The 26,731-nt window shown below is 46.8% G+C and overlaps 1 protein-coding gene across 3 annotated transcripts in view; it reads left to right on the top strand.

Annotated features, from left to right (window-relative positions):
- Kiaa1549 (KIAA1549 ortholog) overlaps positions 1–26,731 on the top strand; it is a 131,085-nt gene that overhangs the window by 31,987 nt on the left and 72,367 nt on the right. For all 3 annotated transcript variants that reach the window (XM_021164744.2, XM_029478528.1, XM_029478527.1), the window contains exon 2: positions 23,010–25,715. In XM_021164744.2, the coding sequence (XP_021020403.1) occupies positions 23,010–25,715 (2,706 nt within the window). The remainder of the gene's footprint in view (positions 1–23,009; positions 25,716–26,731) is intronic.

The raw sequence follows: 26,731 nt of genomic DNA, 5'->3' as shown, positions 1-26,731 counted from the left end.
CCTCCCTCCCTCCCTCCCTCCCTTTCTCCCTTCCTCCCTTCCTTTTGTCTTTGTCTTTCTCTCTCCCTTTCTCTTTCTCTCTCTCTTTTGTTTTAAGACAGGATCTCTCCACATGATCTTTGCTATCCTGGAACTCACTCTGTAGAGCAGGCTGACCCTGAACTCAGAGACAGCCAGATGACACCACCATGCCTGGCTGCAGTGCCTGTTCTCAGTGTCTTGGGCTTTTGCTTAGGTAGTGATATTCCTGGTTATGACTGTGTGTAACTAGATGTGACTTGTCGACAGTGGACATGCGTACCAGGCACCCTGGATGAAGGATTACATTTTCCCACCCACTCACCAGTGCTCATGTTGCACAGTTTCCTAAAATGGCCGTTCTGTGGCATTGACTGGGCATTTCTTACGGCTTTCATTTGCATTTTCCCGATGGATGATATTGAGCATCCTTCCTCATGCTTCAGCAGTTATCTGGCTTTCTTGCTTTTGTGTTGAAAATTATTTAGAAGCTGGGCGATGGTGGCGCACTCTTTTAACCCAGCACACTGGAGGCAGAGGCAGGTGGATACCTGAGTTTGAGGTCAGCCTGGTTACAGAGGTGCAAGACACCCAGGGCTATGTTGATACTCATTCTGGGAAAACAAACAAACAAACAAACAAACAAACAAACAAACGTTATTTAGTTAGAATGAACACAGGCCTGGGTGATGTCCGTACAAAAGATACAAAATTTCTCTTAGGAAGAATAAATTGTGTGTTTTTTTTGGTTTTTCAAGACAGGGTTTCTCTGTGTAGCCCTGGCTGTCCTGGAACTCTCTCTGTAGACCAGGCTGGCCTCGAACTCAGAAATCCGCCTGCCTCTGCCTCCCAAGTGCTGGGATTAAAGAGATAGATTAGGCAACATCGTGACTGTGGTTGTTAGTAACATGTTGTAGTCTTGGAAAATACGGAGAGTGGATCAGAACTGGGCGAGATTAATTGGTTTGATTTAGCTATTCTACAACATCTGCAAATATCAGAAACGTGCTGTAGGGATCAATAAGGTGGCTTAGCAACTTGAACTTCATCTCCATACCCCACACGATGGAAGAAGAGAACCAATTCCTGCAATGTGTGTATCTTGCTCCCTCCCACACTAACTAAATAAGTATAATAATAATAATAAAGTAATGCTCATTGTAGATCTCTGCAATTTGGAAGAACAGTAATGTTTCCCAAACACAGAGACCAGGCTTCCATGCCGTGTGTGAGATGGCAGGTGCAGGACAAACGGCTCAGCGTGCAGAACCTGTTGATCAGTGCTGATGTGATGCTGTGCAGCCCTGCTGAGGGGCTCAGGGTGGGTGAAGGGTACATGTGCAGTACCCAGCACGGTCCCACACACAGGGACCATGTCCTTCATTGCCATGGTTGTCACAAATACGGCAATTTGTTGTTACCTGTCTAGCCTGGACAGTCCAGCAGGCCACCGTGGCTTCTCAGTGATGGAGGATGGACACATATTGGTTGGCCATCTGTTGTGTCAGGCTCCGGGCAGCCATTAACAGGTTGATGGGGATAGCAAACAAGCAATTTGGTTCTTTACTTGAGTTTTCTTGTGTCTGATTCAATTCTGGCTTGTCTCTGCAGACAAGGTAGTGCAGAATTACCATGCCAGTGACTGAGAAGGCTTGGTCCTGGTAGCTTTCCCAGGTCCCGGGGACTCTTAGTGCTGTCGTCTCTGTGGTATGGGTGTTGATATTACTACATTGCTCTGTTTTGCTTTCACATTTTTATTTATTTGTATTTTTTTGTGTGTGCGATAGTTTTGCCTGTCTCTAAGAATGTGTACCACACATGTGCTTGGTGCACAGAGAGACAAGACAAGGGCATCAGATCTCCTGGAACCAGAGCTACAAAGGGTTGAAAGCTGCCATAGGGGTGCTGGAACCAGAGCCTGGGTCCTCTGCAAGAGTAGCAAGTGCTCCCGACTGTTGAGCCCTTTCCCTAGGCCCTGCACTTCTCATCTAAATGCTAAAGGTTCACAAATCCGTGGGCTTGGGCTGAGATGCAGTGAGCCATTTCCAACACGTAGAATTTATCTTTGCCTTGTAGTTAGGATGTCTTGTGCATAGTGTTTAAGAACTATAATCTGGAAGATTCCCTTGGAAACTGCTGGTGCAACATAACTCTTCAATGTTAGGTATTCCAGGTAGCAAGGTGGTCAGAGAAAGGGGGCTTGGGGTTGTTTTTAGCTCCTTGGCTTATCTGTCATTTGTTGTCTTAAAGATTCATACAGTCTTTTGGATCCTCAGATTCTTCACTAATACAGTGAAAGATATCAGAGTTTGGTTCCTGTGGAATGGTTGTTATTATCCACATGAGCCCCAAATGGACTGACACAGCATCATCTAATTTTATTATATTTTATTGTATGTGTGTGTCTGTTTGTATGAGTGTACATATGTGTGTGTGTGTACACTATAGCCATGTGTGGAAGCCATAGAATAATATTGGGAGTCAGTTCTCTTCTTCTACTGTGTGGGACCCCGGGGGTCAAATTCAGTCCATCAGGCTTGGTGGTGAATGCCGCTAATGGCTGAGCCATCTTGCCAGCCCCTGCTCTTCTCTTCTCTTCTCTTCTCTTCTCTTCTCTTCTCTTCTCTTCTCTTCTCTTCTCTTCTCTTCTCTTCTCTTCTCTTCTCTTCTCTTCTCTTNTTCTCTTCTCTTCTCTTCTCTTCTCTTCTCTTCTCTTCTCTTCTCTTCTCTTCTCTTCTCTTCTCTTCTCTTCTCTTCTCTTCTCTTCTCTTCTCTTCTTTCATTTTTGTTTTAGTCTTTTGAGACAGTGTAGCCTCTGCTATCCTGAAACTTGACCTGTAAACCTGGCTGGCCTCAAAGTCATAAAGATACACCTGCCTCTGCTTCCCAAGTGCTTAAAGAACTAAAGGTTCGGGCCACCACTGTCAAGTGGTAAAATAAACACAGCAAAATTTACCAGTTGCTCATTTTTTTGTTTTTGTTTTTTTGTTTTTTTGTTTTTTTGTTTTGTTTTTTTTGTTTGTTTTTTTTTTTTTTTCCTCGAGAAAGGGTTTCTCTGTATAGCCCTGGCTGTCCTGGAACTCACTCTGTAGACCAGGCTGGCCTCGAACTCAGAAATCCGCCTATCTCTCCCTCCCAAGTGCTGGGATTAAAGGCGTGTGCCACCAACGCCTGGCTCAGTTGCTCGTTTTTTTTTTTTTTAAGATTTATTTATTTTTATTATTTGTAAGTACACTGTACCGGTCTTCAGACACTCCAGAAGAGGGAGTCAGATGTCATTACCGATGGTTGTAAGCCACCATGTGGTTGCTGGGATTTGAACTTCAGACCTTCGGAAGAGCCGTCAGGTGCTCTTACCCACTGAGCCATCTCACCCAGTTGCTTGTTTTTAAGCAGCATTCATTGCTGTGTTTTCTTCTTTGTTTTAAAATTGAATTTTAATTAGTATATAACTTGCATTTATTGAATCTTTCACACACACATACACACACACACAAATGGTTAAAACATCCCACCATACCCTTATTTCTGTTCTGGAGGAGACAGGCTCGCTCATCTTACTGACCTCTAAATGTTACCCCAGTCCCCATCTCCTTCCTCCCTTCTTTCCCCTTTCTGCAGGTACCAAGCTAGTGCTGGCATGGGGATGGATGAGCGCTGCTCTCTGCAGTTTGAAGTTCTCCAATGAGGGCAGGTGGGCCCGTGCAGAGAATGGCTATTAATAGAGGCTCTCAGGTCATTAACTGATTATGTGGAAGGTATTAACTAGTCTCTGACTGGGGGAGGGAGGTTCTTATTACACAGGTATTTTACATGCTACTTACTTTATTTCTTAGACTTGAAATCCCTTATAAAGCTTTCTAATTGGTGTACATAGTAACATGTTTCTTCGTGTCTTTTCTTCACACACACGTATTGTATTTGCTCACGTTTACCCCTCCCTACCTCCCCAAGACATCCTCCTTTCCTCTCACTGATTCTCCCCCTTCCCACAAGTAGTCCCATCATACGTGTACATGTGCTTGCATGCACACACAGGTACACACTGTAGATTCTACATATGAGAGAGAACATGTGGTCTCCGTCTCTCCCCTTATGTCTTTATTCCCTTTAGATCTGTTCTCTGTCATACTTTCCCTTCTGTGTTGATGTCGTATGTATGCATATATAAATTGTATGTATCTATAGCACATGTAGATTCTATCTAGGAGAGAGAACATGCAGTGTTAGTCTTTTGGGGCCTGGGTTATTCTGCTTAACCATGTCCTGTTTCATCCTTTTTTTTTTTTTTTTTCTTTGCAAACGGCCTAATTTCTTTCTGCTTTATAACAGAAGAAAACTTGGCTGTGTGTAGTCTACATTTTCTTTATCCACTCATCTGTTGATAAACATCGAGGCTGGCGCCATACCTTGGCTGCTTTGAGCAACGCCTGTGATAAACTTGGATGCGCACGTCTCTCTGTGGAGTGTGCCTTCCGTCTGTGAGTGTGGGGTGGGCAGAAGAAGAATTGGATTCTTTATGCCGTGTTCTAGGAGCTCTCTGTAAGGGGCTGCGGAGGAAGAGGCCTTGGCCATGGCTTTGGGGTTACTCTGGTTCTCTATTAATCTGTGTCTAAAATAAGCGTCCTGCTTTGAAAATGTTCTAACAGTCATTTCCTCCTCTCCTTCTTCATGTGTGCCATAATTTCCAGGATCTGTTTGATTCTTTATTCGCTGTCTTTCTGAACTCGGAACTAAAAAGAGAAGGAAGGTTTTATCACAGAGTCAGAGACTCATCTGCAGAATTTCTAAGGAACAGCCAGACGCCGACAACTTTGTATTGAATTTCTAATCAGAAGACTCAGTGTTCTAAACACAAACACGAGAGCGCTTCAGACAACAAATAATTATCATTCTCCCTTTAATTATATCTTTGAGCATTGGAATATCTTTAATTAATGCAGGCTTACAAATGCACCCTCCCTAATGAAGTAATGAGTGTCAGCAGCAGTCAGTGGCAGTCATGTGACAACAGAGGGTGAAGAGCCCCTCCACTGCTAGAACAGGCCATCACCACCTAAGCCCATGGGAAGTTTCTGCCACTCAGAGCCACTCAGAGAGGCACAGCTGGAAGCAAGTTCCTCCTAGAAGCCCCCAGACCGCCTGGAAAGTGTCATTGGGTAAAGCATTGACCCTGAACCCTAGGAAGCTTCTTGCTCCGTCCAGCAGTTCGGGAAATGTGGGGTAGAAGAACTTTAAATGGCACCGCGAGAATATAGCAAGCCAGGCAGAGTGTGGGCTGTCTGCGGGGACAGATGGCCTGCTTTTTTTTTTTTTTTTTTTAAAATAATGAACTATCGAGAGCTTCAAGGAGAAAAGAGAGGAAAACTTAATAACGTGTAAGACACTTAGGAGGCATATGAACCAAAGCAGTGTGTTTCTTGCTTGGGACTTGAATTGAGAAAAGCAGCTGTGTAAAAGCGTCTCATGGCCATCAAGGAATGCCTGGCAGGGATTGGGTAATTAGGAATCTGTTTTTATTTTGTCAGATGTGATGATGATATTTGGTTATGATTTTAGAAACCTGAGTTAAAAATACAGAAATATTTCTTTTTTTTAAATTTATTTTTATTTAAACAAGTATACCGTAGCTGTCTTCAGACACACCAGAAGAGGGCATCAGACCCCATTACAGATGGTTGTGAGCCACCATGTAGTTGCTGGGAATTGAACTCAGAACCTCTGGAAGAGCAGTCAGTGCTCTTAACCACTGACCCATCTCTCCAGCCCCCAGAAATATCTCTTGAGGTTAATAATGATGTGTGGAATTGTGTGTGTTCTTGTTTCTTGCGAGTTCCTCCGCATGTAGAGGTTAGAGGTAAGCCGCAGTTGTCTCGGTCCCTAGGAGCTGTCTACCTTGTTTCTTGAGGCAGTATCTGTCCCTGACCTGGGGCTCACCAAGTAGGCCAGGCTGACTGGCCAGTGAACTTCATCAATCCTTTGTCTCTGCCTCCCCAGCATGGGATGACAAGTGTGGGCCACCATGGTGACCTTTTTTTTTTTTTTTTGGATATTTTTGGGTCCAACTCAGGTCTTCATGTTGGCCTGGTGAGGACTTTGACCACTGAGCTATTGCTCAGCCCTGGAATTTACTTTTCTGCCCTTTAGCGGTGACACTGGTGGTATTCAAGCTGTGCAAGAGAGTCTAGGGTTTTTTTTTTTCGTTCAGCTTTTGTTCATGTTTATTTGACAATAGAAAATTTAAATGTCAACAATGGATGTATTGGCAGCATTTAAGCATTTTACTGTAAATGTCAAACATATATCGATCTCTGCTTTGTTCTTCAGTGTTAGAAGATTGCTTTTTGGCTTATTTATACTTTCGATCTGGCTAGTTTCTTGCCAAATTAGTATTTATATTAACTTTATGTAGCTCTTCATTCTGGAGTCCCAAAGAGCCTTCCAATAAACCATATTGTTGATGCTTAGAGAGTTAATGTTATGGATAATTGCTAATCAGTAGGCTCTTCATACCAATAAGCAGGCAGAAAGAGGAGGTCTGGGAAAGATTGCAGTGACTGGGAATAAATTAAGTAAGGATGAGAATAATTTGTGTGCGTGGCTGTATTGAACCCGAGAAGTATATGCAAGTAGCACTTGATTTAGTCTGTGCTGCTGTAACAAAATGCCTTAGACTAGGTACTTAACTTATTAAACAATAGAAACTTATTGCATACCATCATTCTGTTTGCTGGCAAGTCCAAGTTTGAGGTGCAGTAGACTCTGTGTTTGGCAAGGGCACCTTTATATGTATGGCCACATGGAGGAAAAACACGGGGGTAAAGGTGACCAAGCCCTTTTATAAGGACACTAGTTATGGTTTCCACTCTATTGACCTAGTGGCCTTCTAAGACCTCAGCTCTTTAAATTCAGTGAACTTTGGGGAAGGATTTTGTCTTTTAGGGCTTCCATTGCTGTGAAGAGACACCATGATCAAGGGAACTTTTATAAATGACAACATTTAACTGGGGCTGGCTTACAGGTTCAGAGGTTCAGTCCATTATCATCAAGCCGTGAATCATGGCAGCGTCCAGATAGACATGGTGCTGGAGAAGGAGCTGAGAGTTCTGCATCTTGATCTGCAGGCCACCAGAATACTGGCATGTGAGGAGGAAGCTTTCTCAAAGCCTACCCCCACAGTGACACCCTTCCTCCAACAAGGCCACAACTACTCCAATAAGACCACACTTCTTAATAGTACCATTCCCGGGCCAGGCATATTCAAACCACCACAGGTTTCAACACAGATTTGGGGGGGGGGGACACACATTTTTATGCTACCATAGTATAGTTACTGCAGAACATCCTCAAATGAGCATTATTACAAGTTACAAAATTTACTCTCTTTGACCTTATTGTATTTTTGCTGATAACTGTCAATCTCTGATGGTAAATCTTGATTGTTGACTTGATGACATCTACAGTTACCATGTGTGTGGCTTTTATGTTGCTGTGATAAAATAAAGCAAGGCAATTTATAAAAGAAAGAGTTTTATTGAGCTTACGATTCCAGAGGGTTAAAGTCTCTGACGGAGGAACAGAGGCATGCTAGTTGGAGCAGCAGCTCCGAGCTCACCTCTCAGGTGAGAACACACAGGGAGTGGCACTTATCTTTTGAAGCCTCAAATCTCATGCCCAGTGACACTCTTCCTCCATACCGACTAATCCTTCCAAAACAGTTCCACCAAACGGGGAGGGACTAAGTATTCAAACATATGAACCATTCTCATGGAAACCACAGCATGGAAAGAAATCTCTGGACAGGACTGTGACGTTTTTGTTTTTATAATTGAGTTAATTAATGTAAGATGAGCCACCCTCAACACAGGAAGCACTGTTCTGTGGCCAGGATCCCAGATTGAGTAGAAGGGGAGGAGGGGTGAGCACCCACATTCACCTCGCTCTGCTTCCTGACTGAATACAGTGTGAGCAGTTGCAAGCTTCTTGGTTACTTCCTGGCTACCGTAGACCATAGTCTGGAGCTGTGAGCTAAAATAAACATTTCCTTAAGTTGTCAGCAGTGAGAAAAGTAACCAGTACATAGTTCACTGTCCCAAATTGCTCTCTCAAGAACACATTTCTAGCCACACACCACGCAAGCCTTGCTGTGGCAGGTTCCCCGTGGCAGGTTCTCCTCTGGCCAAGTGTTCTTCCTACCAGCCATTTCCACATCTGTGAAGGGCTTTCCCACCCCAGGCTCTGATTCAGTACTCCTCTGATTTAGTGCAGTGAAGCACCCAGATTTTTCTCATCTTTACCTAATTTGCTTCCACTTACACTCTATCCTGTCTTGCTGGAGCAGCTTCCCACTGTCTCTCTGGCTCCTCATCCTTTGGTGACTTCCTTGTTCATCCCTCTCTGGCAACAGCCTCCCTGTTTCCTTGGCAATCTCCCCAGTCTGACCTTAGTTATTGATCTCTTCTGTGTTGTAAAGTCCATGAGCAGGAGGCCTTTTATTCTTGGTTAATACCTGTCCTGCTTTTAGCTTTCATGGTCAGAAGGGTCTCGCTAGGCCTTGGGAAATATATGGCATGCTTTGGGCTGGATATGGAGATGAACTCAGGAAAGATGTAGCCTTTCCCTTCAGATTGCTTAGAGTCTCCTAGGGTAGGCAGAGGAGTAAATCAAGAGTCTAGAGTATGTTTGGTTTTTAAGCAAGGATTTCGTTGTGTATAGCCCTTATCGGCCTGGAACTCATTGTGTAGACCAGGTTGGGCTTGAACTGTTCTGCCTCCCCAGTGCTGGGATTAAAGGCTTGCACCACAATGCCTGGCAGGGATGCAACTTAATTTGATGAGAGAAGCAGAGACACAAGGGTCCAGGGAAGGCAGAAGAGGGGAGGCTGGGTGCAAGAAGAGGTGAGATTAGGAGGGTCTGGTAGAGAAGACAGTATCCAAGAAAGCAATGCACAGAGCAGCTGGAATGGACAGGAGCCTCCGCTCCATCATTTAAGGGCTTTGGATTTTCACTTTTTTTGGGGGGGGGGAGTTGGAGAATTAAGACAGAGTTTCAAGTAGCCCAGGCTGGCCTTGAACTTCTGATCTTCCTGCTCTATCACCCTCCTAGTGCTACGATGAAAGATGCGTTTCATCACATCTGGTACTATAGCCTTGAGCTTTTGGAAGACTGTTTAGAACCAGTGAAAGATTTTACGATTGGGAAACCTGCTTGCTCTCTTCTCTCCCTCTGTCCTCTCGTCCCTTCCCTTCTCTCTCCACATGCTCATGGCTGGCCTCTGTTCCTCTATTTCTCTATTTCCCTATTTCTCTCCTTCCCTTCCCCTTCCCCTTCCCCTTCCCCTCCTCTACTACCCTCTTAACTCCCCTCCCCATGCCCTGAATAAACTCTATTTTATACTATTAAAAAAAAAAAAACCAGGATACCCTGAGACTTACTTACTTTCTCTTTTCTTTCTTTCTGCTTGTGGACGTTGTACATCGTGGTGCGGAGCCTAGTGCGCACCACGATGTACAACGTCCACAAGCAGGTGGCTTTGGAGGAGAAAAGAATTTCAGGATGAGTCACTATGAGAGAGCTGGAATTTATTTAAAAAGATGTTTAGTGTGCATCATAGGTACAGGGCTAGTCTATAAGACAGGTAGATGTAGCCTGGGCAGTGGTCGTGCATGCCTTTAATCCAGAACTTGGGAGGCAGAGGCAGGTGGATTTCTGAGTTTGAGGCCAGCCTGGTCTACAGAGTGAGTTCCAGGACAGCCAGGGCTACACAGAGAAACCCTGTCTCAAAAAACAAACAAACAAAAAACCTCCCAAAACAAACAAAAAACCAAAACAGGACAGGAAGATGTGCCTGGGCACTTGGGTGTGGCTTCTCAGAGGACCCGTGCTTCACTGGCCTGGCAGTGACTGGGTATAGGACTTTATGCTTCTAAGCTTTTAAAAAATGATTTATTTGCCTATGTGTACGTTTCTGTACCACGATCTGCAGTGCCTATAGAGGTCAGAAGGGGGCCTTAGATTCCCCGGTACTAGAGTTACAGGTAATTGTGAGCCATCATGTGGGTGCTGAGAATCAAATCTGAACCCCGCAGAGCAGCCACTGCTTAACTGCTGAGCCCTCTCTCCAGTCCTGTTCTTTTTTTTTTTTTTTTTAAAAGACATCTCACTTTGTAGCCCTGGTTGGCTCAGAACTCACTATGTGAGAGGCCAAATCTACTTCATCTTGAGACTGGCCTCCATCTTAAAAGAAAAAGAGCCTGAGAACTTGACCTGCAGCTGAACCCAGGCTGCACCCAAGCACCAGGAAGGACCCCATGGCTTGTCCTTGAACCACACCCCAGAGTTACTCCCTAGCTACTTCCTAGCAACAGTCAGTCAAAGATCGGTCTGTTTCAGATGTACTTTCAGACCGTTTGTGATTGTTCACGGTTTTACTCACCTATTGGCTTAACACACCTCCCCCACCCCCCCGCCCCCCCTTGCTTGTCATTTCCTAGAAATCCTTATCTTGACAGGGCTCAGGGCTGCTCCACCTTCCTGTCTCGCTGTGTCAGGGTTGGTGGAGAGCCCAACCTCCAGCCTATTATAAAGAGACCCCAATGTACTTGCATCAAAATCAGCTCCTTGGTGATCTCTTGAGGTTCTGGGGTTCACAAATGCTTCCTGGCAAAACATATGTACACAGGCTAGCTTTGAATGTACAGAGATCAGCCTTGGTGTGCCTTCCCCAGGGCTGGGCTCAAGGCTGTTTGATACTATGCATTTCTGTGTATTGGACTTTTGAAATTTCATTGTTTCTTAGTCACTGTTATATTACTATGAAGAGGCACCATGACCAAGGCAACTATTGTAAGAGCATTTAATTGAGGCCTTGCTCTAGTTTCAGAGGCACTGTGTTTTCATCATGATAGAGCATGTGTGTGCATGGTGCTGGAGCAGTAGCTGAGAGTAACATCCTGCTCCACAGGCCAGGAGAGGTGCTGCTGGGCTTGCCATGGGGTTTTGAACTTCAAAGCCCATCTTTCAGTGACACATTTCCTTCAACAAGGCCACACCTCTTTATCCTTCTAATCCTTTCAAACTAAACATCCAAATATGAGCCTGTGGGAGCCATTCTTTTTTTTTTTTTAAGATTTATTATATTTATATGAGTACACTGTAGCTGTCTTCAGACACACCAGAGGAGGGTGTCAGATCTCATTATGGATGGTTGTGAGCCAACATGTGGTTGCTGGGATCTGAACTCAGGACCTCTGGAAGAGCAGTCAGTGGTCTTAACCGCTGAGCCATCTCTCCAGCCCCCTGTGGGAGCCATTCTTATTCAGGCCACCACACATTGTTCACCAGATTTCTAAGAGGACCCCCCTCCCCCCACATTTTATGCTTTTTGATAATCTAGATTATAGAGGGTTCTGGGGATACCTTGGATGACTTCGTAATTAGATACAACACAACTACAGATCCCAAGAGTTACAGAAGGCGGTTAAAATGTGCCTTTCATTGTAACTCAGGTTTCTTATGAGAGTCCTAGAAAATTGCAGGTTTATAGCTAGAATAAGCAAAAGTGTGGGTATGGTCAAGCCTAATCATGGTTAATTACTATTTAAAGTGCTCTCTCTCTCTCTCTCTCTCTCTGTCTCTGTCTCTCTCTGTCTTTTGCTTTTGTTTGCTTTTTGAGACATGGCCTCTCTACATAGACCTCGTGGTCTTAGAACTCACTAGTAGACCAAGCTGGCCTCTTACTTACAGAGATCTGCCTACCTCTGCTTCCAAGCATTGGGGTTAAAGGTGTGCTATCAAGCCTGAGTATTTAAACGTTCTTATTAGATATAATCTCTTTAAAAGAATTACTGCTCGGTGTAGACAGCCTCCACAGTAGATGCTAACTGTGCTGGGATTCCTAATTCTATGACAAAGGATTTTGACCAGACCCCTCTCCCTCCCCACTTCCCGAAGACTTCTCCCTGCTTTAGAGCCACCTTCAGAACGAGGGAGGAAGCAAGGTTATGTCTGGGTCTCAGAAGACCTACCTGTTTCACTCAGTGCCCAGGATGCCCGTCTCCTGTGGACTCTGTAAGGCTGAGTTCTGAGCAGGCCATCCTCAGGGCACAGCAGTGCATTGGTGGTAGAGTGGAGAGAGTGGGGGCTAACAGTGGTGGAAGTACCTAACTGTGAGCAAGAGTTAGTGAGCCTGAATGCCCTGGAGGTGGGGTGGGGCTTCTGAGACACTCAGAGGAGTTGCCTAGTGGGCAGCTGGTAACTTTTGAGACACTCTGAGGAGTTGCCTAGTGGGCAGCTGGTGACTTTATTTTTCTTTTTTGAGACGTGATCTTGCTGTGTGGCCCAAGCTGGCCTTGAACTCCTGTCCTTATGTCTGAACCTCCTGCCCTGCCTTAGATCACCTTCAGCTATTTATTCCCATGCCTCACAGACCCTGCCAGGCTCTAAAGCTTTATGTTCCCATTCTCCCTCTCCCTCCTGATTACAGCCCCTGCCTGGTGTCCAGAGTATCTGCGTGGAGGATGGAGCCTGTTTTGCTTCTCCTCCCTCTGCCAGGGTGATTTTTATGCAGGACGCTGATGTTAAAAAGGCTGCACTGCTCAACACTATCCAGTGGCTCCCCGTTGTCTGCTGACATTCTCACACTCCTGAGCCAACTTCTTTAGCATCCTTCCCAACTGAATGGAGCCACTGCTGTTTGTCACAAAAACACATCAGACATTGTGCATACTCCCTTTTGTCTCTGCTGGGGCCTCCAGCCAGACTGACCCTTCTCTTGTCTAAGCTTCTAGCTCTCTTGATATCAAAGAAAAGCTTAACTTGGACCTGAATTAGGGTATTAAGCCTGCAGCGTAAGCTGTTTGCCGTTTGTTGGGATTAAACCCACCCAACAAGGGAGGGCTGACTCTCCAGTTGCTCTGCCCTAGGCCCTTTCCCGTGAGTGTGGACTTGAATGCTGCTGCCCCTGGTCTGGGAGGGAAAGTGCCTCTTCATGCTTAGTCATGGGATTAAGTCGTGTGCCATCCAGCTCCGAGTGTAATTGGAGACAAGATTATCTTGAAGCGGGTGGTGTCCTTTTCCCTGCTGTTATAGGACTGTTTTGAATTAAATTGTTTTAGGAGCAGATGGCTGGCACAAGGATGTTTTCCCCTTTGTTCCTGGTGAATTGAGTATTTAGCTTGTTTTGGTTGCTCCAAGTGCCCGGTGGCCTTGCTCTCCAGGTTGGTAAGGGAGGATCACATCTTATTTAGGAAAAGAGTAAAAACCAAAGCCAGCTGTGACATCGTCCAATACATATACCTCGAGTTAGGCCAGCATTTTAATATCCTTATCTCACCAAACAGGACCCTGCAAACAGAGAGTCTTGGAATCCCACCGCAAGGCCCGTGCTGATGCTTTGACCGTAATGATATGAATTGTTAGGAAGCTTTGCCATGGCGTTTATTGTGGCGGCGGCGGCGGCGGCGGCGGCGGCGGCCTGTGGCTCTAGGTTTCTAAAGTTTTCTCAAGTCCCCTGATGCTCCAGGGGTGTCACTGGTCGTTTATCTGGGCCCTCATCGCCAGAGGAGGAAGTGGGAAGTGGGAGCAACCACCAGGAATTAGTCTAGAGAAACAGAGAGCAGGAGAGGGCTGTGCTTTGTTCTCTGGGGTGTGCTGAAGACGTTGGCCCTCCAGCTCCCCACACACTTACGCTGTATGTATTGGAGCTGAAGAGCTCTGCTTTTTATGGGATGAATTTGTTTCCAGCTACAAGTGAAGTCTCCTCAAGGGCCGACAGAGAGGCCACTTGTCATTTAGTGGGGAACTCTCCTTTTTAAGTCTGAAGAATGCTCACTCAGCATATGACAGTCTGGAGGGCCAGGGGATTGATGGAGTCACACGGCTTGTGACCTAGGCTTGGCCAGTTGGCTCTTCTCTCATCCGGGGATGCTGGGCTGGAGGGAGTAGCAGAGCCATGGAGCTGAGCATGCTGAGAGGGCTGAGGCAGCCCTGCAAGACAGATCTAGCTAGCTAAGGCCTTACCAAGGACACTCCCTGCTCAAGATCCCAGCTACCCAGCCTCTATGGACTTGGGCTTGCCTTCTGAACTCAAGTCTTCTAGTGAATTCGGTCTACAGTCATTTTGTGGAGTCACCTCCTACCTATGCAGGCAGCCTTCCCTTGCTCTTGACTGAGACAGCCTTGTATTCAGGAAGGGCCACATTTCAGTCCTGTGTGCTCAGCGAAGCTTCAACGCTTATTTTTCAGGTGGCGATTCCTGGGACCCAGGAAAGGAAACTGAGCGTGTGGTGGGCGGGGCTTGAAGAGCTGGAGGTGGACCCAAATGAGCCTCAAGGCAGCAGGCCCCGGGTGTCCAGCAGTTTCTTTTCAGTGTAGTGCTTTATGTTTGAGTCAGGGCTCAGGGGTGAGCCAGGGTGGTCCAGGCATTTGAATGAGGAGTATGACTTAGTCAAGGAAGACAGGTGGGTCTCAAAAAGGAGCGCTTAAGTAGTTGTGAATGGAGAGTCCTGGGAATGTACAGTGTGTTTCAGAGACAGGTTCTTTCCTGTGGAACAGGCATCATTCATAGAGTTCCCGTATCCAGTTGTGGCCGGGAACGTGGATTTGGGAGCGGGAGTGTTCCTAACTTGAAAAACCTACCTTCTGGGTAGGGGCAGAGCGCCTGCTGATTACCTGGTGTCGGTGGCCAGTGCTCTCCTCCACCCTCCAGGTCTCTTTGATCCTTCTCCACATCCCCTGTATTGTGTTCCTTCCTTCCACATCCTCTTCACAATGGACAACAGCCCAAACAAATAAGGAAGATGATGTGGAGGGGCAACCTCTGCCAGAGTTCCGACACGGTCTCCCCAGTCAGCCACTGTTTCTGGTCTCCGTCGCTCTCTCCGTTACCCCTCTGGTTTCTGTTTGTGTTTCCAGCTCACCTGTGCCCATCCCTCGTTCTCTGTACTTCTTCCGTGTCTTCTCCTGGGTTGTATCAGTGCAGCTGTGGTTGCATCGGAATTATCCGTGGTGTTGATTCTAAAACATCACGTACAGAACCCAGACTCTCTCACTCCCATACACATGATTCCTGAGCCCATGCCTAACCTGCTGGACAGGAATGAGTTATTTTAGTTCTCATTTTGAAAGAAATTCGGGGGGCTGGGGAGATGGCTCAGCAGCTGAAAGTGCTTGCACTGCTCTCCCACAGCACCTGAGGTTTAACTGGGCTCTCTGTGTTGGGAGCTCATAACTGCCTGTAATTCCAGCCCCAGGGGATAGGATGCCCTCTTCTGGTCTCTGAGCATCCACACGTGAGCGCGTGAGTGTGTGACACACACACACACACGTGTGCGCACATACACACACACCTACCTCTTTAAATCTTAAAATAAAATTTCAGAAACATACAAAAGTGATTACCACATAGGAACTGTGTGGTAATTCAGGTTCCCCTAATATTAGCATTGTGTGTGATCTTAAAAGATTTGAAACGGTGAAACTGTCCGTGGGATAGTGCCATGAACTTAATGACATACTTCTTGGGTTCACCAGCCTCTCACCTCTGGAATTCAATCCAGAATCCTACCGAATAAGGGTTTACCACACCTTCTTGGTCTTCTCACATCTTTGACAGGTCTTCTGTCCTTCCTTGACTTAAAAAAACAAACAAAAACAAAAAAGCAGGCGCAAGACAGCTGGAAGAAAGACACCCAAGCACCTGCACGGTGGGTGCCACTCTGGCGGGCAAACATATATGGGGAGAGGGGAAAGATGGACTACCTGGTGGAGAGAGGGGAGAGAAAGCAGAGAACTGGAGATACAAGGCAATGAAGAACAGATGGATAGAAGGAGCCTGTGCGGCCACTGAGGCCATGGTGATGCCCAAGGCCTAAGCTGCCTCTAGAGCCATGTCTGGATCCTTAGTCCTGCTGTAGCGAGGGTGTACATTGATGCCCCATGTCTGTGTTACCACCAAAGACCATGTAGAAGTCCTTGGCCTGGGCTGCCACCTGAGGCTACTTTGAAGTCCGAGCACTGTGCTGAGCTGGTCCTGCCCCTCTCTGGACGTCACACTGGGGAGAGCTGGCTCCTCTCCTTGCCTAGGTGGCATAGGAGAGCTGGCTCTGGTAGTAGGGGTACAGGAGAGCTAGCCCTGCCCCTCTTCTGGAGTGTGGTGGGATGGTTGGGAAAGAAATGCCCCCCACCACCACCTAAGAGAGGGGGAAAACTAGCCCTGCCCCTTGTCAGCTGTAGCACTTGGGGCTGGGGCTGGGATGGGGATGACACACCTCTCCTGGGCAGCTAGCCTTGGTGGCAGGGCTCCAGTGCCAGAGGAGAGCTGGCCCCACTCCTCTCCTGCCATGTATCAGGCAGGTGAGCTGACCCCATCCTTTAATGGCTAAAGCACTCTGGAGACTGGTGTCTTACCTGGGCAGCACAGTAGAGCCCTGGTGGTGGTGGTGGTGGTGGGGGCACGGGAGAGCTGGCAGGCTGACTACCTCAGCTTCCACCCAGGCCCAGATCCAGGGCTCTGAGCGGGTCCAGCCCAACATCTAGCCTATCCATGAACTGCTGGAGCATGTGAAGGGGTCAGTTCTGCAGATTCAAAGCTGCAGGATCTCCATGACGCGGGGTAACCACAGGATATCTCAGAGGAGTCCCATGAGGATCCAGTATTGGTAGTACGGCAGAAGCCAGAGGCTTCGAACCAGACCAACGACTCATTGTAATGAACATATGCAGGTACAGCTGTTTGGGCAAAAGGGTGTACTGTGTGACACGCTGCAGCTCCCTTGGCGAGATGGGTTTTGTTTGTTTGTTTTCTTTTGGGGGAGGTTGCAAGGGTGGAAGGATGAGTAGGAGTGGGGTTCATGATGTGAAATTCACCAAGAATCAATAAAAACAGTTAATGTGTTTTGTGTCCATGTATGGGCATGTGTGTACCATGGCGTCTGTGCGGCGGTCAGAGGACCATGTGTGGGAGTTGGTTCTCTCCTCCCTCCCGGCTGACTCTGGCTTCTCTTGTTTCTGCTGTGCTGCACACGTTAGGGTTGCAGTCCTGTGAGCTTCTGGCTGCTGCTGCTCTCGCTTCCTCATCCCTGTTGGATGGCTGGGATTACAGACGAACGCCACCACATCTAGCACCTGCTATGGTTCTGGGGCCCCACCTAGGCGGCCAGTCTCGCAGAGCAAGCGCTTAAGCCTGCCTTGCCGTGTCCCTGGACTTGTTCCTTGCCTTTTATGGCCTGGACGTTTTTTGAGGAGTTGGTCTTTTATGGACCATCTCCGATTTTGGCTGATGTTTTCTTATGATTAGCTTTTATGGCTCTAAGAACCAAATGACCTCTCGGGGCCCTCCAGATGTATCTTGTCTCTCTATGCTCCAACACGGCTAAACTCTGAGAAACATCATCTACAGAAAATCCCTCCCTTCTTTTGTTCCTGGAAGCCAGCCTTGGCCTCTTGAGGTGTCCAGCCTTTCTGTCTTGACTCCTCGGGTCCTTTACATAGGTGACCCCTCTCTGTGTTGATTCTGCTTTATCACCCCACTTTTTAGTCTCCCCGACTCTCTGGCTTTTCTTCACCTTGGCAGATTTACCCCAGTGCCCCTGTGTCCCTTTGCATACTAGATGACACTACAGGGCTCCCTTAGAATAAGCTCAGGTTCCTCAGACTTCAATGGACATTCAGATCCCCAGGGAACCTTGTGAGTGGCCATGCCTGATTAAACGAGGATTCACGTGGTCTAAATGGCCGTGCTTTTGAAACATGGCCAGACATCACTGTTGGCCACCAGACCACCTTGGTAATCGAAGTTTTACATGCTCAGGCTCAACCACTGCGGCTGCCTAAGGGAATCTATCCTCCTTGGCTCTATTTACCTGCTCTTCATCCAGCAAGGGGGTGGGAGGAGTGGACTTCAGCACCCGTGACTGTAATCGTGACTGTGATCGAGTTCTTCAGTGGCTTCCTGTTGCTCTGTCATCTTTCTTGGTACTCTCACCTTTGTGTTTCAGGTTCTTTGGTGTCTTAGGCACTGCCCACTGTTTTTGGTCGTTGTTGTTTTGTTTCGTGTTTTGGGTTGTTTTTTGTTTTTTGTTTTTTGTTTTTGTTTTTTTTTTTGAGACAAGGTTTCTCATTGGCTTGGGGCTTTCCAAGTAGTCTAGGCTGGCCGGCCAGTGCCCAGGGATCAACCTGTGTCTTTTTACTTCCCCAGTGGTGGGATTAGAAATGTACAGCAGTGTACCGGCTTTTTCTGTGGGTTCTAGTAATTCAGTTCACTTTTTTTTTTTAAGCTGCTTTCTTCTTTTCAGACACACTGGCCTCGTCTGTGGCTCTGTTCCTGTATTTCCAGTCCTGTCCCTATTCCACTACAGGAACCTCCTACATACCCTACCCCCTCTATGTCTGCAAACTCTTTTCCTTTAAAAAAGGAGAACAGGAATTTATGCCATATCCCGTCCTGGGACTTGTCATCTCTTTGTAACACTAACTCGGAAAGTTACACTGATTGAGGGGCAGGCTCCGGCACGTTCTTACACTGGAAGCCAGTAGAAGAAAGCCTGTGGACTGTTCTTACAGAATACTGGCCCGAGGTGATCTTACCCGTGTTCGTACCTCATTTGCACATAAGTGTGTGCGCACAGACACATCTGTACACTCCGAGGCTCATTCAGTACTAAATGTGAAAAGCAAACACTTTAAAAACTTCGGAAGATTGCTTAGAAGCATCATTACACCTTTTAGTAGAGGTGACAACTTCTGAAACCTTTCTGTCTTTTAAAGCTTATTTATTTAATTAATTTGTTTATAGGCATGTGCTTGCAGCATGCTGCCTGCAAAAGACAGAAGGCACACAATGTGCCTGCAGAGGACAGAGGACACACAGTGTGCATGCAGAGGAAGGAGGACGCACAGTGTGCCTGCAGAGAACATGGGACACACAGTGTGAGTGCAGAGACAAAGGACAGTTTTCAAGTCAGTTCTTTCATTATTGGGGTTTGGGGCTAAGCAGCAAGTGCCTTCCCTGTGGAGCCTTCTGAGTGGCTCAGATGGTGATATTTAAAGACACATATACATATGTACAAACACAATTTGGATCAAACTGAGACCAAAAGATACTTCTAGATTGTATTAAAATTGAGATCCAAAGACATCCTAAAGAGACAATAATCATGACCTAGGATGTACATCTGACTTAGGATGCAGACTCTGAAATGAAGTAAGAATCTCTTTACATCAGGAAGACATGGATGGACAATCCTGTAGCAGGACAGGTAGTAGAGGTCACGTGACACCAGAGGGGACAGCATGACCAGCTGGTGGATGGGAACCTGAGTCTGCCTGAGTCAGTGGGCATCAAAATTAAGATTTCACAGAGCCAGGTTGGCACAAATGTGGACACCAAGAGATGTCTAGTATTAGGATTAGCAACAGCTAGGTTTTCAGATAATGCTAGTGGGAGTATAAATTCACTCATCAACTTTGAGATAATATTTGTTTGCTTGGCAAATTTCCAGATGGACACATTCCTAGACTCAGTATTCTGTTTTACACACATGTGCACACATGCACACGTGCACACACACACACACTCGTGCTCACACTCATACATACACGTATAAAATGGTACTTCTTGTCTACCTGGTATTTGGGAAGACATGGAGGACAGAGTATCCTGGCAGAGGATATTGGTACATTTGAGGCTGGGGGGAAGAATGAAGGCACTGCTTTCTAAGTCGGGGGTAGGGGGAAGGATACCCGTGTGGGAAGGCACTGAAGATTTCCCTCGGGACTCTCTGAGAACTAGAAGGAGAAAAGTTGGTGACAATTTGCCAGGTTGGTCATGGGTTTCATCTGCCTGCCTTTGTCTTGCAGTGTGAGGTGGCGGTGGGGTTCGTTTCATTTTGTAGGTTGAGTGCCCACAGTAAGTTGAGAGGAGTCATCGTGTTTTGAGAACTATACAATTTAGGAAAACAAACAAACAAACAAACAAACAAACAAGTTCCATTTGGATTAAAGCTTTTAGAGATGGGTGACACTGCTATCCTCCAGGCCAACTCTGAGAGAGGGTGACCTTTCTTGCTAGCACTCAGGCCTGTGTCCTGGAGCTTGGCAGTAGGGCTTAGTCTAAAACAGGCAGGCGCCTTTGTGTAGATCCCAGGAGCCAAACTTCTCGTGTACATTCAGCTCAGTTATAACAGAACACAGCACAGTTCGACATGCTTTCAACCGCGTTGGTTAAAATGGACTGGTTTGGCAAAACGTTTTGTAGATGAAGAGAGTACAAAACTGATTTTCTAGCCTGGACCCTGGCCACCCCCACCTCCACTCCCATCCTCAGGAGATAGGAATATTTTCAGCAAGCTAACTTAAACCCTGTAAGCCTCATTTGTGAGAGGAGGGGATTGACCGGGGTCTTAAAGGGATCCGGTTGGCTGGAAGAGTTCATGATTCAACAATGTTCTGCTGTAGTTAGGAAAGGTTTGGGATAGAATAAAATGACTTAAAATGAATTCAGAATGCCACACTTGTTTTGCCTGCATGAGTCTCAGACAGACAGACAGACAGACAGTTGGGGGGCTCTGCAATTGATCTTTAATCACTACAAACAGGCCTGGCATGGTGCTGAGAGCATATGGGCCGTTTCTGGGCTGGAATATGTACCATGGCCAGGTCCAGGTGAGCACCCAGTGAAAGCGGTGTGGGGACAAAGTGCCTCCATACTGGCCCAGGGGGACGAGCTCTCAGACGGAGTTGGGGACAGCACAGCATTTGCTTTGTCCACAAGGCCCCTGCGTCATTTCCACGCCCAAGTCACTGCCTGAGAACCAGCAACTCTCCAGCCCCGTCCCTTTTCTCTCCTCAAAGAGAAAAAACCCTTTCGCTCTTGGGTGATCTAAAGCTTTATAGCTTGGAAACTGATCTCCAGGGCTTGAAACGAGAGTCCCTGGTGCCTTTTATGTGGAGAGAGCCTCACCTGGGCTTTCTAACCTCTTCCTGAATTAACTACAGAGGTAATTCCCTCTGGCATTGCAGCTGCCAGCCCTTAGGAGCTGGTGACTCTCCTGGGGCTTGGCAGAGAAAATAAAACCTCCCAGGTTGGAACCTTTCAGGCCTCAGTGTGAAGTTTTTTTGGTGTCTGTGCTTTTCCAGTTGGGAACTTTTAGGTTTATTTTAGTCTTTTTGGTCACTTTGCCTTTCCTCATCCCTGCCTTTTTTATTTAACTGTAATTTGTGTCATATCTCAGTCTTAAATCAGCCACTGAACAATATTCTTTGTGCTTTATCTCTTGCATCCCCTGGCTCACACAAAGACCTGTTTCTGACTCATTTCTAAAGAGATCTTGCCTTCGGTTTGGTTCTTACATTTTAAAACAAGTTATAGCAGAGTGTTTTTATTATTTTAAAATGACTATGTGGCTGCGTCTGAGTGTATGTTTTTGTACCACATGTGTACAGGAGCCTTTGGAGGTCTGAAGAGGAGTCAGATCCCCTGGACCTAGAGTTACAAACAGTTGTGGGCCACCATGTGGGTGCTGAGACCCAATCCCAGGTCCTCTGGAAGAGCAGCCAGTGCTCCTAACCTCTGAGCTATCTCTTCAGCCCTGTAGCAGAGTTTTAAAGCAGACAAAATTACTTACTCTTAGGCAAACTTTCAAATGTGTATCAACACAGTTGGACAGTATTATGAATTCATAACCTTTTAAATGTGTGCTGATGTTTTTCTTTTCTTGTTGTCCTTATTTGTTTATTATTGATTTATTTTACCATAGAGAAGGATAGCCACTCTTTGGCCCGTGCTTGGTATGTGGCAGGTTGAGATATTAAGCATTTAGATAGGAAACTCTAAAGCTAGGTGGTACAGAAGATCGCATATGCTTAATGATGTTGCTGTGAAACAGTTTTGTCATGCTTTTTTTTTTTTTTAATTAGGGGCTGGGGAGAATGCTCAGCAGGTGAGAGCACTTGCTGCTTCTGAGAGGACCTGGGTTCAGTTCCCAGGTCTCACGTCTGGCAGTTTGTAGCCACTGGAACTCCAGTTCCAGGGGACCCAAATCCTCCTCAGTGTTAGAGATCAAACCAAGGGCCTCCTGCCTTCCAACTGTGCTCCACTACTGAACCGCATTCCTATGCAGTTTTTAGTCATGCCACAGAGAACGGAGTGGTAATTTGCACAGCTTATAACCGGTGTGAGTTTGTGACTTTCAGAAGCTAGAAGTATGCTATCCATGAACCTAAGTATTATTTGCAAGTTATTGTGTGTTCTCAAAATAGATTCAGCAGAATTTCGTTTTGACTCCCAACTGCCGTTTCCACCATGGGTGTCGCATGCAGACCTTGGGCTGTCCTTCCTTCAGCTCGTCTTTAGTTGTAGCTTCTCTGTACGGTTGTAGCTGGATAAGAAGTGTATTTTGTAAAGACACACAGATTATGCAACAGCATTATTGCAAATGTATGCCATCATTTGACATTATTAGTTTCCAACTAGAATTTCTGCATATTGGTGACTGTTTGTAGTGAGTGATTTTTTTTTTTTTTTTTGGTTTTTCGAGACAGGGTTTCTCTGTATAGCCCTGGCTGTCCTGGAGCTCACTTTGTAGACCAGGCTGGCCTCGAACTCAGAAATCCGCCTGCCTCTGCCTCCCGAGTGCTGGGATTAAAGGCGTGCACCACCATGCCCGGCTGTGATTTTTTTAAAAATGTATTTATTTTTATTTTATGTGCATGATTTTTTGGCATTATTTTATGTATTTGGTATTTGCAGAGGCCAAAAGAGGGTGCAGTTCACCTGGAATTGCAGTTACAGAAAGGTTTTGAGTTGCCACATGGGTGTGGGGAACTGAACTCAGGCCCTCTGCAAGAGCAGCCAGTGCTCTTAACCACCGAGCTCTTTCTGCAGCCTTAGTGAATGTTGATTTTTTGAATGAGTGAATTTTTACATCTGAAGTGAAATGTTAGCACTCTGACTTCCTGCATGGCAGCTAATTCAACTTTGCTTCCCTTACTAGATGACCTCTCCCTGGCTCAGAACAGCCATCCTGTACGCCCCACGGACTTCCTGCCAGAGAGAAGCATCCTGCACAGTGCTGCACAAGTGACCTTATCAGAGACTGTTCCCAGGTCCCAACCAAGCATCTCTGCCCTTGTCCTCTCCTCTCCGTCAGCGACAGCTTTTGATACAGCCTTTTTAAGCCAGAGACATCAGACTCAAAGTACAGCGGAGCCCAGTTTCTTTGAGGCAAATTACGGATCCGTGACGAGTAATGAGGTGGCCCTCGATGATGAGGAGATGGATAACTTTTTGCCAGATGCTCATTGGACCTCTTCAAGGGGGGTTTCCCCAATGCGGTATATCACACCTAGCCCACCAGAGCCACCCCAGGAAATGCTGGAGCCTGGCACGACCCCATTACTTCCCACCATTTCTTTGCCGGATGAAGTGCTGTCCGGATGTCAGAACACAGTGCAACAGGCAACTGTATATGTGGAGCCATCCACGTATTTCGGCACTTCTTGGTCAGCTTTTCTCACGTCTGAGGGCATCATTCCAACTCCTAGTAGGAATTCGGTGCTTCATCCTATAGAAATTCACAGCCAGTTATCAAGCAAGGCTTTGCCAGAGACGGTAGCTTCTGTAACAGAGGGCGCAGAAAACCTCCTTTTTAGCTCCCGGATTTCAGTGTCTCAGCCATCAGGCAATGGCATGACTCAACAGCCATCTGTTCCCCTGTGGGAGGTCTCACAGCCTCTAGTAGGTGTCCTGGCCACAAGCTCGGACAGATACCCTAATGAGACCACTGCTTGGATCGAACATCCAGAGGAAGCCATCGCTCTAAGAGCACACCCTGGCATAACCACGTCACCCACAGACCCCACTTTTAGCAGTCAGCCTTCTGCTCTATTTTCAACCCCACTTTCATCTGTGTCTTTTGCTACCCAATTACCTGGTGTTTCAGAGGACTCCTTCCTCTCTAGTGAAGCCAGGGAAGCCTTAGAATCATGGCACAGCTCCCCAGTCCCCAGTTTTACTGACCATCCTTATGTCCTGAGCCCCGAGTCTTCCCTGAGACCACACACAGGGTGTGTGTCTTGCGTTGTCTCATCATTTCAACAAGAACTGGCCAGGAGCCTAACAGAGAAGGACATGGGATCCGGAGACAGGCTTGAGACTTTGTCTACTGCCTCGGTAGAGGCAAGTCATGTCTCTCCATTGAGCAGTGTGGGCACAGACCTCTCTGAACTTGAAGAGCCTCAAGAATTTAATACACTTTTCCCTTCCAGACCTGTGGTTTCCTTTTCTTCCAGACCTGTGGGGCTGTGGGAAGCCAGCATGGATATGTCACCTGAGGTAGATGTGAGTGGCATTGCCACCACTCAGGTGTACCCTTCCCATGGCCGCCTCTCCACACCAAGTTCACTGGATTCAACTTTTGACTTCTCTGTCACCAATGATCTAGTGATGCCATCCAGTATGATCCATCTGTTGTCCTCTGTCATCCCCAGCACCCATTTTGACTCATCTTTCTCCTTGACTGCAAATCAAAACACTCCATCCTTTCCAGCTGGAAAGCCAAGCCTTCTCACCTCTCCCAGTCTGGTCCCCTCAGCACAGTCTAACGCTTTCTCTCACGGAGCACCTATCAGCTCTCTGGAACTCCAGTCTGGAAGTCGTTTGGATTTCACATCCGGCTTTTACTCAACTCCGCCCCTGGACTTCAGCACTCCGGCCCCTTCACGGTCAGACGAGCTTGCTTTCCCATCTTTGATGTCAAGCGATCCATCAGCCTTCTTTTCTCAAACCTTCTCCACCATGGCTGAGACATTTTCACTGTCCAACTATGTGAATTTGCAATCACCTCTGCTTTCTGTTCTTAATCCCACAAGTCTAGAGCCGTCTCAGCCACAGTCAAGTGCAGACCTTCTTTTGAACACAGTCACTGTTCTTCCTAGTCACCCCGAGAGGTCCCCACTTTCAAGCTCCCCCTCTGATTCTCTCGAGTTCACCGAAGCATCCAGAGTTTCACTGAGAGAATCCCATGTTCATCTTACCTCAGCTTTCTCTGAAACTACCTCTGCCTTTGAATTTTCACCCATTCCCCATGAGTCCACTATCAGCACACTGGTGCCCTCCAGCTCTGAGCCCTCTCTTGGCATCTCCGCAGCTGGGACTCACCTCACATCACTGCCAACAACTGTTTTCCATTTGACACCCATTTTAACCGAGTCATCTCCATTCTCGACTCTGACACCTTCCGATGGCAGTGTGCGTGTGACAGACCATCACACACCAGTCTTACCCACACCCTCCAGTGTCATTCCAAGCAGCACAGAGTCGACCTCTGACCTGTACCTGTCAGCCTCCTCATCACTTGTTTCTGAAGTAAGCCCTTCACCTCCGCCCACAAAGCCAGTCATGGGCTCATCATTGACACCCACAGATTTCCCGCCCAGTACTTCCCCAGAACTAAGTACATCCCTGGAACTGAGCATGCCCAGTGCCAGCACTGCCCCTGGTGATACTGTGGACTCTGCTCTGAACAGCGAGCCTATGAGTCAGAACCCTCAGGGGAACAGTGTACCCCCTCCCCAGCCCTCCCTCGGTCCTGCTACCACCTCCACGCTTGAAGCCACAGTTGGTACACCAGCACTGGCCACAGCCAAGCCGCCATATGTGTGTGATATTACGGTTCCCGATGTCTATTTGATCACAACTGGTAAGGCCCTGCTTCCAGTCACCTCTCTGAGGTAGAGGACTTCTCTGAGGTGTTTGTGTGCAGAATTACAGGACACCATTGTGGTTAGGAGAGTAGGTGTTGGCCTCACATAACCTGTGGGTAGCAGTCCTGTTCCTTTGCTGGCCTTGTGCCAGCTGTCCAATTACCTGGCCTCTTAATCTGCTTTCACAAGTGTTAGAGGAGGACCGTAGTCATGTTAGCTCCATTAGGCTACTATAGAGATTTAAATGTGTAAAATACAGAGCACCTAGGAAATGACCACACAAGATTGCATATTAGTTAGTAATTATCATAAGGTAGAAGAGGCTTGATTTACTTATTATCTGTTTACTGTAGGCTAAATATTTTCTTCCTCACAAAACAATCACAAAGCAGCTTTAAAATGGTTGGTTCTACAGGCTTGAAAAAACAATTGCAAGCTTGTAAGTTAGAAATCTCAGTGTTTATGATAGTTAATGATGTGCCCCATTTTATAATTTTTCTCTGTAGATAATTAGAAGCTATTTCAGGAGCCTCTGACTATCAGGTATCGCATTGTATAATTTTTAGGTGTACGCACGATTGACGACATTTGTCGTCCTTTATTTGAGTGCGTTTAACTACTCTTGGCCTCACAGAGTGGTTGCTGTGCGCCTGCCCTTCTGCAGTTTTGATAACTGGCGGAGCTGTGTCTCCACACTGTTCTGGACGGGCCTCAGCTCGTCTGCAGACTCATGTATGTTGGCTTCTTTCTTCTTGGCAGCTGTCTTCTGGGAAGAGAGTCTAGACAAACATAGAGGGATTGATTGATTGATTGATTGACTAGATGGCTTTCCATAATAATGAAGTGGAGCTACTTCAGGGGTGTTGATCCTTGATGGCTTTAGGGGGACGCTTGGACTCTGACCTCCACTGACAGGAGTCAGGCTTTGTTTGAAGGTCTCCATACCTCTCTTCTCTTGGCTTTGGAGAAACTGTTGATACAAACCAATTTGTACGATACATGTTTCTGGGTG

This window comes from Mus caroli, chromosome 6, assembly GCF_900094665.2.
Source record: "Mus caroli chromosome 6, CAROLI_EIJ_v1.1, whole genome shotgun sequence".
Taxonomy (NCBI): Eukaryota; Metazoa; Chordata; class Mammalia; order Rodentia; family Muridae; genus Mus; species Mus caroli.
Note: the sequence above shows the minus strand (reverse complement) of the source record. Positions and strands in the feature narration are given on the sequence as shown.